General features: G+C 42.5%; 1 protein-coding gene across 2 annotated transcripts in view; it reads right to left on the bottom strand.

Annotated features, from left to right (window-relative positions):
* AK4 (adenylate kinase 4) overlaps positions 1–15,153 on the bottom strand; it is a 70,571-nt gene that overhangs the window by 25,409 nt on the left and 30,009 nt on the right. For both annotated transcript variants that reach the window (XM_073544694.1, XM_073544693.1), the window contains one exon: positions 14,074–14,193. In XM_073544694.1, the coding sequence (XP_073400795.1) occupies positions 14,074–14,193 (120 nt within the window). The remainder of the gene's footprint in view (positions 1–14,073; positions 14,194–15,153) is intronic.

Below are 15,153 nucleotides of genomic sequence, written 5' to 3'. Positions count from 1 at the left end.
TCGTTCAGAAAAAAAAAAAAAAAAATCGTCTTACAGTATCAGCAAAGTGGATGGGATTTAGAGAGATCTCATGCCCACTGTACTTTTTTTTTTTTTTTTTTAAACCAGCGTAAACTTACCTGCGGTGTGTGTTTCAAATCAGAAACGTCAATTTCTCTCGCAGGTATGCTGAGATTTATGAGCAGATTTTCTACTCAGAATTGCATTAGATGTGGAAAATCCGCAGATAAAAAAAAAAACAAAACACGTGTTGCTGTGAAAATGCACTTAAAATGCATATAATCTGCACACAACTTCATCAATAAAGTTTTGTTTAAGTTAAATACCAGAAAGTATTAAAAGCAAAGCAGCTTAACCCCTTCATGACCCAGCCTATTTTGACCTTAATGACCTGGCCATTTTTTGCAATTCTGACCAGTGTCCCTTTATGAGGTAATAACTCTGGAACGCTTCAACGCATCCTAGCGATTCTGAGATTTTTTTTTGTCGTGACATATTGGGCTTCATGTTAGTGGTAAATTTAGATCAATAATTTTTGCGTTTATTTGTGAAAAAATCAGAAATTTGGCGAAAATTTTGAAAATTTCGCAATTTTCAAATTTTGAATTTTTATTCTGTTAAAACTAGAGAGTTATGTGACACAAAATAGTTACTAAATAACATTTCCCACATGTCTACTTTACATCAGCACAATTTTGGAAGCAAAATATTTTTTGTTAGGAAGTTATAAGGGTTAAAAGTTGACCAGTGATTTCTCATTTTTACAACAAAATTTACAAAACCATTTTTTTTTAGGGACCACCTCACATTTGAAGTCACTTTGAGGGGTCTATATGGCAGAAAATACCCAAAAGTGACACCATTCTAAAAACTGCGCTACTCACAACTACATTCAAGAAGATTATTAACCCTTTAGGTGTTTCACAGGAACTAAAGCAACATGGAAGGAAAAAAAGGACATTTTAATTTTTCCAACAAAAATTTTCTTTCAGCATCAATTTTTTCATTTTCGCATGGGCAACAGGATAAAATGGATCCTAAAATTTGTTGGGCAATTTCCCCTGAGTACACCGATACCTCATATGTGGTCAAAAACCACTGTTTGGGCGCACAGCAGGGCTCAGAAGGGAAGGAGTGCCATTTGACTTTTTGAATGGAAAATATGCTGGAATATTTAGCGCTTGCCATGTTGCGTTTGGAGAGTCGCTGTGTGCCTAAACACTGGAGCTCCCCCACAAGTGACCCCATTTTGGAAACTAGACCCCCCAAGGAACTTATCTAGATGCATAGTGATCACTTTGAACCCCCAGGTGCTTCTCAAATTGATCCATAAAAAAAAAAAAAGTACTTTTTTTTCACAAAAATTATCTTTTAGCCTCAGTTTTTTCATTTTCACATGGGCAACAGGATAAAATGGATCCTAAAATTTGTTGGGCAATTTCTCCTGAGTACACCGATACCTCATATGTGGTCATAAACCACTGTTTGGGTGCACGGCAGGGCCCGGAAGGGAAGGAGCGCCATTTGACTTTTTGAATGGAAAATTAGCTCCAATCGTTATCGGACACCATGTCGCGTTTGGAGAGCCCCTGTGTGCCTAAACATTGGAGCTACCCCACAAGTGACACCATTTTGGAAACTAGACCCCTTAAGGAACTTATCTAGATGTGTAGTGAGCACTTTGAACCCCCAAGTGCTTCACAAAAGTTTATAACAGAGCAGTGAAAATAAAAAAATCTTTTTTTTTCCTCAAAAATGATTTTTTAGCATGCTATTTTTTATTTTCACAAGGGTAACAGGAGAAATTGAACCAAAAAAGTTGTTGTCCAGATTGTCCTGAGTATGCTGGTACCCCATATGTGGGGGGGGGGGGCCACTGTTTGGGTGCACGGCAGGGCGCAGAAGGGAATGAGCGCCATTTGACTTTTTGAAATGAAAATTAGCTCCAATCGTTAGCGGACACCATGTCGTGTTTGGAGAGCCCCTGTGTGCCTAAACTTTGGAGCTCCCCCACAAATTACCCCATTTTGGAAACTAGACCCCCTAAGGAACTTATCTAGATGCATAGTGAGCACTTTGAACCCCCAGGTGATTCACAGAAGTTTATAATGCAGAGCAGTGAAAATAAAAAAATCTTTTTTTTTCCCTAAAAAAATTTTTTTTAGTTGGCAATTTTTTATTTTCACAAGGGTACTAGGATAAATTGGACCCCAAAAGTGGTTGTCCAGTTTGTCCTGAGTACGCTGGTACCCCATATGTGGGGGGGAACCACTGTTTGGGCACACGTTGGGGCTCAGCAGGGAAGTAGTGACATTTTGAAATGCTGACTTTGATGGAATGGTCTGCGGGCGTCATGTTACATTTGCTGAGCCCCTGTGTGCCTAAACAGTAGAAACCCCCCACAAGTGACCCCATTTTGGAAACTAGACCCCTCAAGGAACTTATCTAGATGTGTGGTGAGCACCTTGAACCCCCAAGTGCTTCACAGAAGTTTATAATGCAGAGCCGTGAAAATAAATCATTTTTTTCCCTAAAAAAAAATGAATTTTAGCACGCAATTTTTTTTTCACAAGGGTAACAGGAGAAATTGGACCCCAAAAGTTGTTGTCCAGTTTGTCCTGAGTACGCTGATACCCCATATGTGGGGAGGGACCATTGTTTGGGCACACGTCGGGGCTCGGAAGGGAAGTAGTGACGTTTTGAAATACCGACTTGATCGAATGGTCTGCGGGCATCATGTTACGTTTGCAGAGCCTCTGATGTGCCTAAACAGTGGAAACCCCCCACAAGTGACCCCATTTTGGAAACTAGACCACCAAGGAACTTATCTAGATGTGTGGTGAGCAGCACTTTGAACCCCCAAGTGCTTCACAGAAGTTTATAACGCAGAACAGTGAAAATAAAAAAATCTTTTTTTTCCTCAAAAAATTATTTTTTAGCCCGCAATTTTTTATTTTCACAAGGGTAACAGGAGAAATTGGACCCCAAAAGTTGTTGTCCAGTTTGTCCTGAGTACGCTGGTACCCCATATGTGGGGGGGAACCATTGTTTGGGCACACGTCAAGGCTCGGAATGGAAGTAGTGACGTTTTGAAATGCAGACTTTGATGGAATAGTCTGCGGTCGTCATTACGTTTGCAGAGCCCCTGATGTGCCTAAACAGTGGAAACCCCCCCACAAGTGACCCCATTTTGGAAACTAGAACTTCCAAGGAACGTATGTAAGATGTGTTGTGAGCACTTTGAACCCCCAAGTGCTTCACAGAAGTTTATAATGCAGAGACGTGAAAATGAAAAAATCATTTTTTTTCCACAAAAATAATTTTTTAGCCCCCAATTTTTTATTTTCCCAAGGGTAACACGAGAAATTAGTCCCCAAAAGTTGTTGTGCAATTTTTCCTGAGTACGCTGATACCTCATATGTTGGGGTAAACCACTGTTTGGGCACACGTCAGGGCTTGGAAGGGAGGAAGCACCGTTTGACTTTTTGAACGCAAAATTGGCTGGAATCAATGGTTGCACCATGTCGCGTTTGGCGACCCCCTGATGTGCCTAAACAGTGGAAACCCCTCAATTCTAACTCCAACCCTAGCCCCAACACATCCCTAACCACAAGCCTAACCCTAATTCCAACCCTAACCCTAATTCCAACCCTAACCCTAATTCCAACCCTAATTCTAACCCTAACCCTAATTCCAACCCTAACCCTAATTCTAACCCTCTTTCCAACCCTAACCCTCTTTCCAACCCTAACCCTCTTTCCAACCCTAACCCTCTTTCCAACCCTAACCCTCTTTCCAACCCTAACCCTCTTTCCAACCCTAACCCTCTTTTCAACCCTAACCCTAACCCTCTTTTCAACCCTAACCCTAACGGAAAAATAAAAATATTTTCTTTATTTTATTAGTTGTACCTACCTATGGGGGTGATAATCGGGGGGTTTATTTACTTTTTCTTTCATTTTGATCACTGTGAGAGTGATCAAAATGAAAGAATGGAATCTGCAGACGGCAGATTCGGGCGGGCGCACTGCGCATGCGCCCGCCATTTTCTAAGATGGCGGCGCCCATGAACCGGACCCGCCGGACACCGGGAGCGACAGGGGGACTTAGAAGGTGCCGGGGGAGGTGAGAGGGGGTGAGGGGGTTATCGGAATCTGGCGGGGAGCAGAGGGAATGGGAGGGGGCAGATGATGACAGCGGCGGCAGATCGCCGCTGTCATTCAGTTGCGGGGGGGGGGCGATCGCCGGGGGGGTGGAATCAGTGTCTCCAGCCATGTCCGATGCTACAGCAGCATCGGCCATGGCTGGATTGTAATATTTCATCAATTTTCATTGATGAAATATTACTATCACTCTGATTGGCTGTTAAAAGTGAAACAGCCAATCAGAGCGATCGTAGCCACGTGGGGGCGAAGCCACGCCCCCTGTGGCGAAGAACAAAGCCCCCTGTATCTGCGGGTCGGGTGACCTTTCAGTGACCTAGGTCACCCGACCCGCAGGGGGGCTTTAAAGGCGTCATGGGTCGTTCTGGCACAACTTTTCATGACGCCTACGTGGCGTCAAAGGTCGTGAAGGGGTTAATGTAAAACAGGACGTGCCATAAAGAGAAAAACAGCAGCATGTAAAAAAATGAAAAAACACAAGTGACCTAATTCAGCTGATGGGTGCAGCAAAAACTCACCAAATAATGGTTTGAAAGCAGTTTGGTTTGTGGGATTGGTGTGTCCTATACCAGTCCTAATCTCATCTGCGCTGGAGGAAGATGTGCCAGCTTTATTTAGATGCACACACCCCTCCAAAAATCCTTTCATTTAGGCCGGGGTCAGACTTGCGAGAAACTCGGAGGAGTCTCACGTCTCAATACCTGGGCACTGCCGCCGGCACTCGGATCGGAGTGTGCAGCTGCATAGAAATACATGCAGCCGCACACTCCAGTCCCGAGTGCTGGGAATTGACGTGCGAGACTCGTCCGAGTTTCTCGCAAGTCTGACCCCGGCCTTATACTGGAAATCCCCATTAAAAAAGAAGATCGATCACCAGTCTGAACATGTCTGTTTCAGTAAAACGTGCCACCCAAAAGGGAATTGAAAGGTAGCCTTCTAGAGTGTGGTCTTCTCTGACAAAAAGCATAAGGCCATGTTCAGACCTGTGTTAGCGGCTCCGTTAGGAGCCATTGTCGTGGATTCCCAACACCTCATGGATGCCATGACAGGAACCCGAATCAACCCATTATAGTCAATGGGGTCATCAGGGCGCCATGGATCCATTGTAATGGAGCAGTACAGGAATGAATAGCGCAGGTGTGGTATCAACATATAGAAGGACGGTGCAGGTCAGAGATGCCCTGTAATATCAGTCATTAATAGATGTAGGAGCCTGCTATTTTGACAATGATTCTTCACATCATCGAATCTGTAAAGTTCGCCATATAAAATATACCGTTCATAGCAGCGCGGAGCATTACAGATAAAAATATAACTCGGTGACAGCTGGGGACAAGAGAACTGTCTGATGCTGGAAGAGATTAAACAGCAGGTCCACCCCGCAGACACCGATATGTGCACGCTCAGCAATCTTCCATGCATGCAGCTCCAAAGAGATTTCCCCTCACAACTGATGGCCGCCGCGTTATGTGCAGCTAGATGGTACATCAATGCCCTGCAAACAACAAGGGAAAAGCATCTGGATCTCTGCATGCGGGATCCCTCCTCATCCTCCTCGTCAGTCAGGCCTCATACATGCACGGCTTCTATCCTGGTTTTTCACGTACCTAATATCATCTATGTACAACTTTACGCGTCTGGGGTTATTTTTTAGGCTGAGTGCAGACGGAGTTTTGAGCCCTGCGGATTTTTCCGTGCAGAATGGAAGAAAACCGCAGGTCAAATGACCTGCATTTTTCCTGCGGATTTCTTCCATTTTTCACGCGGTTTTTGTGCGGTTTTCCATTGCGGTCTTCCCCCTGCGGATTTGGTAACAGGGGAGATAGAAAACCGCACAAAAGAAGCAACATGCTGCGGATTTTGTACCGTAGGAAAACCGCGCGGAAAAATCCGCAGCGTCTGCACAGCGTTTTTTTTTTTTTCATTCATTTTAAAGGTACTGTACATCACAATGCGGATATGCAACGTTTCTGCGCGGTAAAATCCGCTGCGGAAATGCTGCAAATCTGCATCGTGTGCACATGGCCTTAAGACTACTTGACTGTCAAAGAAATGGAGATATGTCAGTTTTCAATCTGATTTGCGGATGAGTCGCACCCATTCATGTGAGTGGGTGCATTAAAAAAAACGGATAGCAAATAAAGGCCGTCTATGTTAGGCAAAGCAGATGGCTTCAATGTTAAACAAAAAAAAAAGGATCCAGTTGAAATTATTTTAAGCTGGACAAAAAGACTGAAGTAAGGCTGAATGGGGCAGAGATCTGCACAATAAAGAGTACTTAAAAAGAAACTGTAGGGGGTGCCATTCTGTTTTGGTCTTTTTTTCTGGAATATTTTAGGATAGATACAAGGTTTACTCATATGGAACATACAAAATTAATTCAGGTCATAACTCTACACTAGCTACTAGAACATAAATACGGGCACTAAAAAAAGCCCGACACCCAGAGTATATGAAACCAATATATCATTAAAATTTAGAGACATATTGCTGCTATCTGTAATCAATATTGCATCAAACCACCATCAAAACCACTTTGCAAAATACAATACTGGATTTACCATTTGTACTAAATATTGCCAATAGTTTCATATAAAAAAGGAACTTCATAAATTAAGCCAAAAAAATCATATAGAACAAAAGAAATATAAAATAAAAATGGCCACAGTGAACAGTAAAATGACAAGTGCAATTAAACATGCATATACATGTAGAGTATTGACAACAGCATTGTGTACATGATTGGTATCTTTATAAATAACAGGCCTATATAATGTATATAGTATATATACAGCTCTAGTTACAAAAACAGAGTATAAAGTGACAAGTGCCCTGAGTACAACTGAATATAATGAAGGAAAAAGCCACGTATATAATCACTTGGTAAACCTGATTGTCATTGCTATAAGCTGTACCATAAGTACCAGAAGCGTCCCCTGATGAAGAAAGCGCGAAACGCGCGTTGTGGCGGGGACGTTATGCTTTCCACTTTCTGCTAACGCAAGTGTAAATATCTAGTCTAAACTTTATTTTTCCTGGTACTTCTCATGGTACAGCTTATAGAAATGACAATCAGGTTTACCAAGTGATTACCCTATATACGCGGCCTTTTTCCTCCACTCTGTACTTCATTTTTTCGGCTACTATTCTGAGTGCAGTGAAAATTAGACTGCACTCAGATACCATCTGAGTGTGGTCTCATGTTTTCTATGGACCCATAGACTTGCATGGCCGAGTGCAATCCGATTTAAGGATGCATTTCGTGCAGGCTGCAATTTTTTTCCAGAACAGACTCAATCTGAGGAAAAAAAAAAACCAAAAAAAAAAAAACCGGACTTGGTGGAGGTTGCAGGGTGTTGGACCCCCACAGGTCTAATACTGATGAAGTATCCCAAGAATGGGCCATCAATAACGAAGTTCTAGAAAACCCTTTAATATCCTCCTGCCTCAAAAAATTCAGAGGTCTCCCAGCAGATCCAAATACCAAACCACAGTGTAGTGTAAATTACAGAATACGACTAACTAGAAGTGTCTTAAATCGCCCTGCCCACAATCCCAACATGCTAATCCTATAATGATAGGAGTGTAAATAGGATAATCCATCACGTAAAGCTGAGAGATAGAAGGACGGGAATAGTCGGCAGCGGCGGCTGTGATCATGATCACTGGGTTTTCTGTTATGACACCTGACAACTCACAGTTTTATATTGGCGAATATCATACAAAATAATGATGTGTCAGGTCGTCTGCAAGGAAAGATCCACATCCCTGTACCCCGCAGACGTGCTAATGAGGATTCGGGGCTGCGATTCATCGGTGGTCACAGACAGCTGCAGCACGGATCACTATCTCATATGGATATAACAATCTACCACATAGCAATTTGTGAGTCATTATAATTACTCTGCTTACATGAAAGCAACCCTGCTAAATTACACCTTTATAATTGGCGGCTGGTGAACTCATGCGTTTAAAGGGGGTTGTCCATATTTATAAGAAAAAAAATGTCTGATTATATTTAACTAACATCTGCACTGCTACACCGTGTCCAGTATTTAAGGATTGACTCCAATACCACACACAGCCAAGTGTGGCGCTGTGTCAGGAAAAAAATTCAATCATGGACAAACTGTAAACTCTGTTCTGTGGCCATACAAAGAAGCAAGTACATGTATACAGGTCACACATGTATAGTGCAGGGAAACATTATTCCTTATAATACACATCTTGCCGCTGCAGAACCTCTTTTTAAAGAGTAAAGTGATGCTTTATCACTACTGACGGATATGAAATACCCTTATACTTTTATAAAGAAGCTCTGCAGCATTTGTATTTTTGATGCTCAGCTGTTCAGCTAAGGGACAGTACTGTTTATTATGCACTGCAGCTGCTGAAGAACCTCTTTAAAATATAAGCACTGTACTGGATGACTGACACAGGGGAAAGAAATCAGTGACAGAACGCTTTTGCAGGAAGAGATGAGCACTCATCTCCGTATAATCCTCAGACTATGAAGGCAGCTCTGGATGTGACTAGAGTATGTAACTCAATATCATGCTTGTTACAGTATTTACAGGGTTAATCAATGTTACATGCTGATTTACTTATGTGATAAAGCGGATGATGTATCACACAGGTTATGTACAGTCTGAGCTCTGTTCTCCGGCGAGCCTGAGGAGCCCTGTCAGAATCTGGGGCACTCCTCGTATATGCCCTCTGCTCTGCCGCCATCCTGGTTCTTGAATATAAAATCCATTAAAAGCTAAAATCAGTTTCATTCCAGTGAATCACATTAACCCAAATCTACTGAGCCAATAGCTTCTTATAAAAAATAGAAGAAAACAGACTTCTCCTTAAGGTGCACATACATCTTAGATAACTGGTGGCCGAAAGCTGTATCTGCTGTCCATACAATACACATGCATGCTCAGTTTATTCGAGCATGCCTAAGTTCTTAGGGTGTGTGCACACGCTGCGGATTCTGCTGCGGATTGATCTGCGCGGACTTTGCAAAATCCCCAGGTAAATCCGCAGGTCAAAAGACCTGCGGTTTATCTGCGTATTAGCTTGCGGTTTATCACCTCTACAATGGAGGAGATGGTAAACTGCAGCGGAATCCGCAGAAAGAATTGACATGTCAATTCTTTCTGCGGATTAGAAACCGCAGCAAATCCGTACCATCTGCACTGCAGTTTCCATTTCCCATAGGATATTATGGTACTGTACACTGCAGCAGTATCAAAACCGCTGCGGATCCGCAGCAGAATCCGCAGTGTGTGCACACACCCTTAGGCATTTCCGCGCAGATTTTTCCGCAGCATGTGCACAGCGTTTTTTTTCCCCCATAGGATAACATTGTACTGTAACTCACTAGCGGATGTGCAGTGGATCCGCAGGGGCAAATCCGCAAGGTGTGCACATACCCTTAAAAGACAGATCGAAAACCCCTTCTGATTAGTAGGCCGCTATTACTTTTTCACTCATCACGTTGCAGTGGACTTTTAATCAGAAGAAGTGTCAGGGATGTTGCAGGCAATAGGAGGTTTGCAGGGCTCTGATCCGGTCTGATTACCATTATGGCCGCTGGACCTCGGTTCTGCAAATCTTTCTGTTCAACTCTATACATCTGCTTTATTCGGCTACATTCACAGAGTTTTATTCAGGTGTTTCTGGAGTGGGTCTGCTCTGCAAAATGCCTGAAAAATTGCTCATAAAAGGCTTGAAAGACCCTAAGGGCAGAGACACACTAGCGATGAAAAAAGCGGACCGATTTTGATGCAGGAGAGTCGGACGAGTGTAATGCAATTGTTTTGCGTTTTGTTTTTTTAGGTATTTTGACTATAGCATTTTTGTCATTGCTTATTGGATTTCAAAAAATGCAAAAAAAAGTCGCCCAAAATATGATTTTAAAAAAAATCTTATTAAAAAAAAAACTGATAAAGATTAAAAAAAAAAAAAAAAAAAAGGTGAAGAAAATGCCACATAGAAGGAGCATGTCCACAGCTGTAATCACACAGCTTTCTCAGACTCCTAAATGGCAAATTAAAGAAAAAAAAAAAATCAGACTGCACTCAGCATAATGTTATTCTATGGGGCAATGCACATCTGCCATTGCTTTCTCATGACGAATCGGCATGCGAAAACAAACGCAGAATGCTGTCAAATGGCAGTGAGAATAGGATCATTCACACCCATACAAGTCTTTGGGTGCGTGTGAAACATCGCACTGCACTCGTACGTAGGTCACCCAAGTGCAGTGCGATTCCTGTGGACGTCGGCAATGGAAGAGACAGAAATTAATTTCTCCGTCTCCTCAGCACCTGTGCTCTGATTCTCTCATGCAACAGGCGCGGAGCATAGAGCACTGACACTTGGATGACTCTTGCATCGGATACCATACGCTAGTGTGACTCGGGCCTTAAGAGGCAGAAATTATATTGAAATTTCTGGGAACACTGGGTGATAACCAGCGGGAGCTGTAACAATCACCATGTCAGTGATCAGATCTGCAATCTGAGAGTTACAAAACTTTTAGATAATATTTGTATGAATGGACAAGGATGTTGGAGGGGCCCTAGAATCGTAAGCCTACGGGGGCCCGTCTTCTTCATGGTCCAGCTGGTAAAAAGACAAGCCGGCTGTGAGGATCAATTCCACTTTTAAGCCTCGATTTCACTTTGGTTCTAGTAAATATTGAAAGATTGTATCGAAATGAAGGACAAGTGTGATGATAAAGGAGGAAACACAATGTAACAGCCACAAGGTTCTGTTATTACAGAGTTGAGTCATCCCTTTCCGTTAATGTCACATCTGAGCCGGCCAGATACACAGATCGGATGGAATATTCCACAGGCTGAGCGGCCGGCCACATAGATTTCACAATGGAGTATTAACACGTGCTCCCGCAACTTACTACCAAAACCACTGCAAAGAAGAGACTTGTTAAAAATTAGATTAATTTATGCCACCATATTATACACATAATTAAGTAAATAGGTGGTCGTAAAACATTAATTAGTAGTGGTTCTATTGGTGAGATGCCTACTGATCCCGACACTGAGCTGTTGTAGCACAGGTCACACTAACAAAGCCCATTGCCACACCTGCACCATAGCGTTCCACTGAAGTTACTGGGCGTTTTATGTGACATACTAATTGATCCTAAACCACTATAGTAGGAAAAACTGGAAAATGAAAATTCTGGGTAAACTACTACCAAAGGTATTATAAAACATTTTTAAACTTTAGGCGGAATTTCCTTCTATCACCTTAATACTACATGTTTCAGACCAAAATTGAGCATGGATTAATTCCATAATACATCTTTATATGGGTTGAGACATTTTTTTATCGATTGCCAAAACCTCTGCTTAGACGTGAAAAAAAATTAAAAGGAAAAATTCTGTCTGCCCAAACTCGCCACTAGAGGGAGCCTGCTCTACAATGATTTAAAGGATAACCTAATAAAAGTTTGCTGATTTTTAAATAAGCCCTGGGAGTGAGCTGGATCCACTTCTATTTTTTCTACAATAATACAGAGTGCATTGAGCTCCCTCTAGTGGTGGCTGCGGGAAGCTGAGAATTTGTTAAAAAGCTTTGCTTTCACAGAAATTGGAGATTTGTGTCAGAAAAAGGGAGCTATGACCTCTATAAAAATATATACGCAATTAATACATTTTTATTGTTTATTTTTCGAGTAATCATAGAAGTTATTTTTTTGCAATCCCATTTTTATTTTCACTGTACCGTCACTGTAAAGACTATAGGTTAATTGGCACGATCCATTTTTTGGATTTGTGGCAGCTCTGGTTCCACTCAGTTTAAAACTTTTTTCCTTTTGGACCATCGGGGGTTAGTGTCAGTTTTTCCCCAGCTGGTAATCTGGTGTTACTGCAGTGCTGCTGGGTAGCTGATGCAGGTGGTAACCACTCTCACCATCCTTTAAAAGGTTTCCTGATGTGTCAGCCGACTGTTGGTGATACAGTTCCTTTCAGGAGACCAGCCTAGCAGGAGCAGCTCTCTGGTGTCAGCCACATCTGGTGTTGGGAGCTCAGCTGCTGTTATCTGTGGTGTGGAGCTTAGCAGCGGTGTCCATAAACTAAATTGTTTTTTCTCATCCATTTCTTGTTTGTCACTATCCCCTGTGTGTTATTATCTGTAGTGGCAGGCTAGCGCCCTACGCCGGCCACTGCACTAGCCAAGGTAGTTTAGGTGACAGTGACGGGCGAGGTATCCTGACGGCGGGGGGGACCCGCATAGGGCGTTAGGTGAGTCAGGTTGGAGCTCAGGTGGTGACCATTCCTCATTCCCTATTGGTAGGGCCTTCTTCTCCCCTATTCTATCCCTGTTGTGTGTTGTGCCGTTGGCTGACCGACCATCTGTTGGGTCGAGTCACTCCGTAAGTGATATTTAATGTACATTTCTGTTGCAGCAATAATTACCCAGAAGCGCAAAATCTGATCTTGTACCTAAAATTGCTTGTGGTCTGTGAGTTCAGTTACATGTTATTTAGCAAAAATACACATGCTTACAGCTGCAGGGCATGTAGTGTCACATTCCTTATGATCTCCTGTCAGCCGCACAGCCCGGGGCTCAGCTGCAGACAGAATTCTTATAATACTGCTTTAGGGAACAATAAAGTCTCATCTGGGCGTATGCTTAACCTGAAGTCCAAAAGACTGTGCAACCATTAGATTTCATTTAAGTACCTCGTACTGGCATGCCAGATCTGGCATGTCACTCTATGGGTTAGTATATTTTTATTGAAGTTATAATTAACAATTGATGTTTCAACATACATCAAAATCAAATTCAGGTTGCACAACAGGTACAATCAGCAAAATGTATATTAACCAGCATATACTTATTTGGAAAGGGATCGTAGAGTGCAAGAAATAGTATTGAAACATTGTATCATGTTATGTGAATAAATAGTATTCAAATGACGAGATACGATAGGGAAGAATCGGGGTGAACACAAAGGCCAACATAGGAGAAAGGTATAGGGAGGGGAATTTTGCATAGTCTGAGTGTAATATCAATGGCTCAGAATCACTTGAATGGTGATGTTTGGCATATCACTCTCTATAAGGAGAAACATTATCCCTTAGATCCCAGTCTTAGTCCGTCATCCACCCTAATCAAATCTCATACTTTGCACTGATGAGGAGCAATACCCCAAAAACACCATGTCTGCTAACTGATTTTCTGATTTGGCTTTTATCCTAAGTTATATTGCAAGTCTCGTTAAAGGGTCGATATTGACTTGTAGGATCGCTACTACCAATAGGTGACGCTAGAGTTCAAGTGCACTTCCTCTCTGAAGAGACAGTTTACATATTTACCCAGAGGAGCATGCAAGGCGTGTAAGTCTTCTGATACTGTCATGTCAAACCTGGCGTGTCAGTCTCCATAAGGAGAAAACATATTTCTTACATCATATTTGGGAATATGAAACATTTGTATAATGAAATTCCAGACTGCGGAGCAATGCAAACACAGAAGCAAGGCCTGATGTTTCCTTCTACATTGGAAATATAATGGTTACACAATCTTTTGGACTTCAGGTAAATCATACGCCCAGATAAGACTTTATAAATTGGTACCTGCTACTTTGTGCCAGGTCAGTTGTGTAGCACACCTGATCCACGGACTACATAAAGTGGATCTGCCACCAGATTTCACAACACAAAATGCAAATATTATTAAAGACATTGTGCCGTACTTTATCATCACTACTTAGGATAGGTCATCAATGTCTGATCGGTCTGGGTCTGACACCCGGCACCCCCACTGATCAGCTGGTCTCGGTGTCTGTGGGATCTCAATTGTGGAGCTGCTCCATCTTCTGATAGTGGCCGCGGCTGGTACTGCACATCCACCCCTTATTGAGCCAGAAGTGTGAGCTTACCGTCTAGCAGCCAACTGTGCGTCGTCTTCTTCTCTAGCTCAGAAAGCATGACACGAGTGATGAGGTCGTCGGGCACAGGAAGGCCTTGCTGCATATATTGCTTGGCTAACACTCCGGCCTCTAGGGAAAAGCAGAATAAAGTGGAGTCTGTTACTGGGTCTTACCTCAACAAGGCAGAATGTAGCATGGAATAAATGTGCAATACACTTCTACGGCAAAAATAAAACATTAGCAACATAAATGTAAGAGCCATGTCTGCTCCTGCAACCAATAGTCATTACTTCAATGCATCCAAAATATAAAAAAAAAAAAAAAAAATTTCTGTGCGATTCTGCATGCATCTCTTGTGCAGACTTACGCGCTTCGTGGTTACAAACAAGATTAGGAATGCATTATGATCTGATCCTCGGCAGTGAAACCACAGGGGCAACAACATGTTATGAAGCTGGAAAGATCTGTGGAAACCATGGATGGAATGAAAATATTAGAAGTCACGCAGCTCCTGACATTCCTGCTAGCATTGGATCCAAGGGGAAGAGAAGAAAGAAGAATTCATATTTATTATGTGTCTATTAAAGGGGAAGTCAGAAAAGTCAGAGGGGAATTAAAGGGGAGCGGTCCCCTGAACACATATTTTACAAATTTACTACATCCAAAGGCCCGAATCAAACGTCCATATATCATGTTCTGAGTACAGACCTCGATACCAGGACTGACCACAGGTTTCCGGACCCAAACTCTGCAGCCTCACATATGCCTGTAACAGAAGCAACCAGATTGCTCGGATTGCTGCTGTTTAATTATTTAAAAGCAGCTGTCAATCACAGAGAGGAGTTCAATTGACGCATTTGTTGGTGTGTTATCCGTTGCCCCCTGTGCGGTCACCAGCCCCCCGCGACAGCTTGTCATGGCAGCCAGGGGTCTGCTGACTGGGCCCCCATTGCTACCATTTTTTTGTTTCATATGAGAAAGTCATTTTTCCATATTTTGTGATGTAAAAATGCAAAAAAAATTCTATTCCTTCCCAGGCTGTGTCCCTATGACAACACCCCATGCTCCTGTATTCTGGCAGAGTCCCCA

This window comes from Dendrobates tinctorius, unplaced genomic scaffold (assembly GCF_039654945.1).
Source record: "Dendrobates tinctorius isolate UK_male_01 unplaced genomic scaffold, ASM3965494v1 ptg000138l, whole genome shotgun sequence".
NCBI classification, from domain to species: domain Eukaryota; kingdom Metazoa; phylum Chordata; class Amphibia; order Anura; family Dendrobatidae; genus Dendrobates; species Dendrobates tinctorius.
Note: the sequence above shows the minus strand (reverse complement) of the source record. Positions and strands in the feature narration are given on the sequence as shown.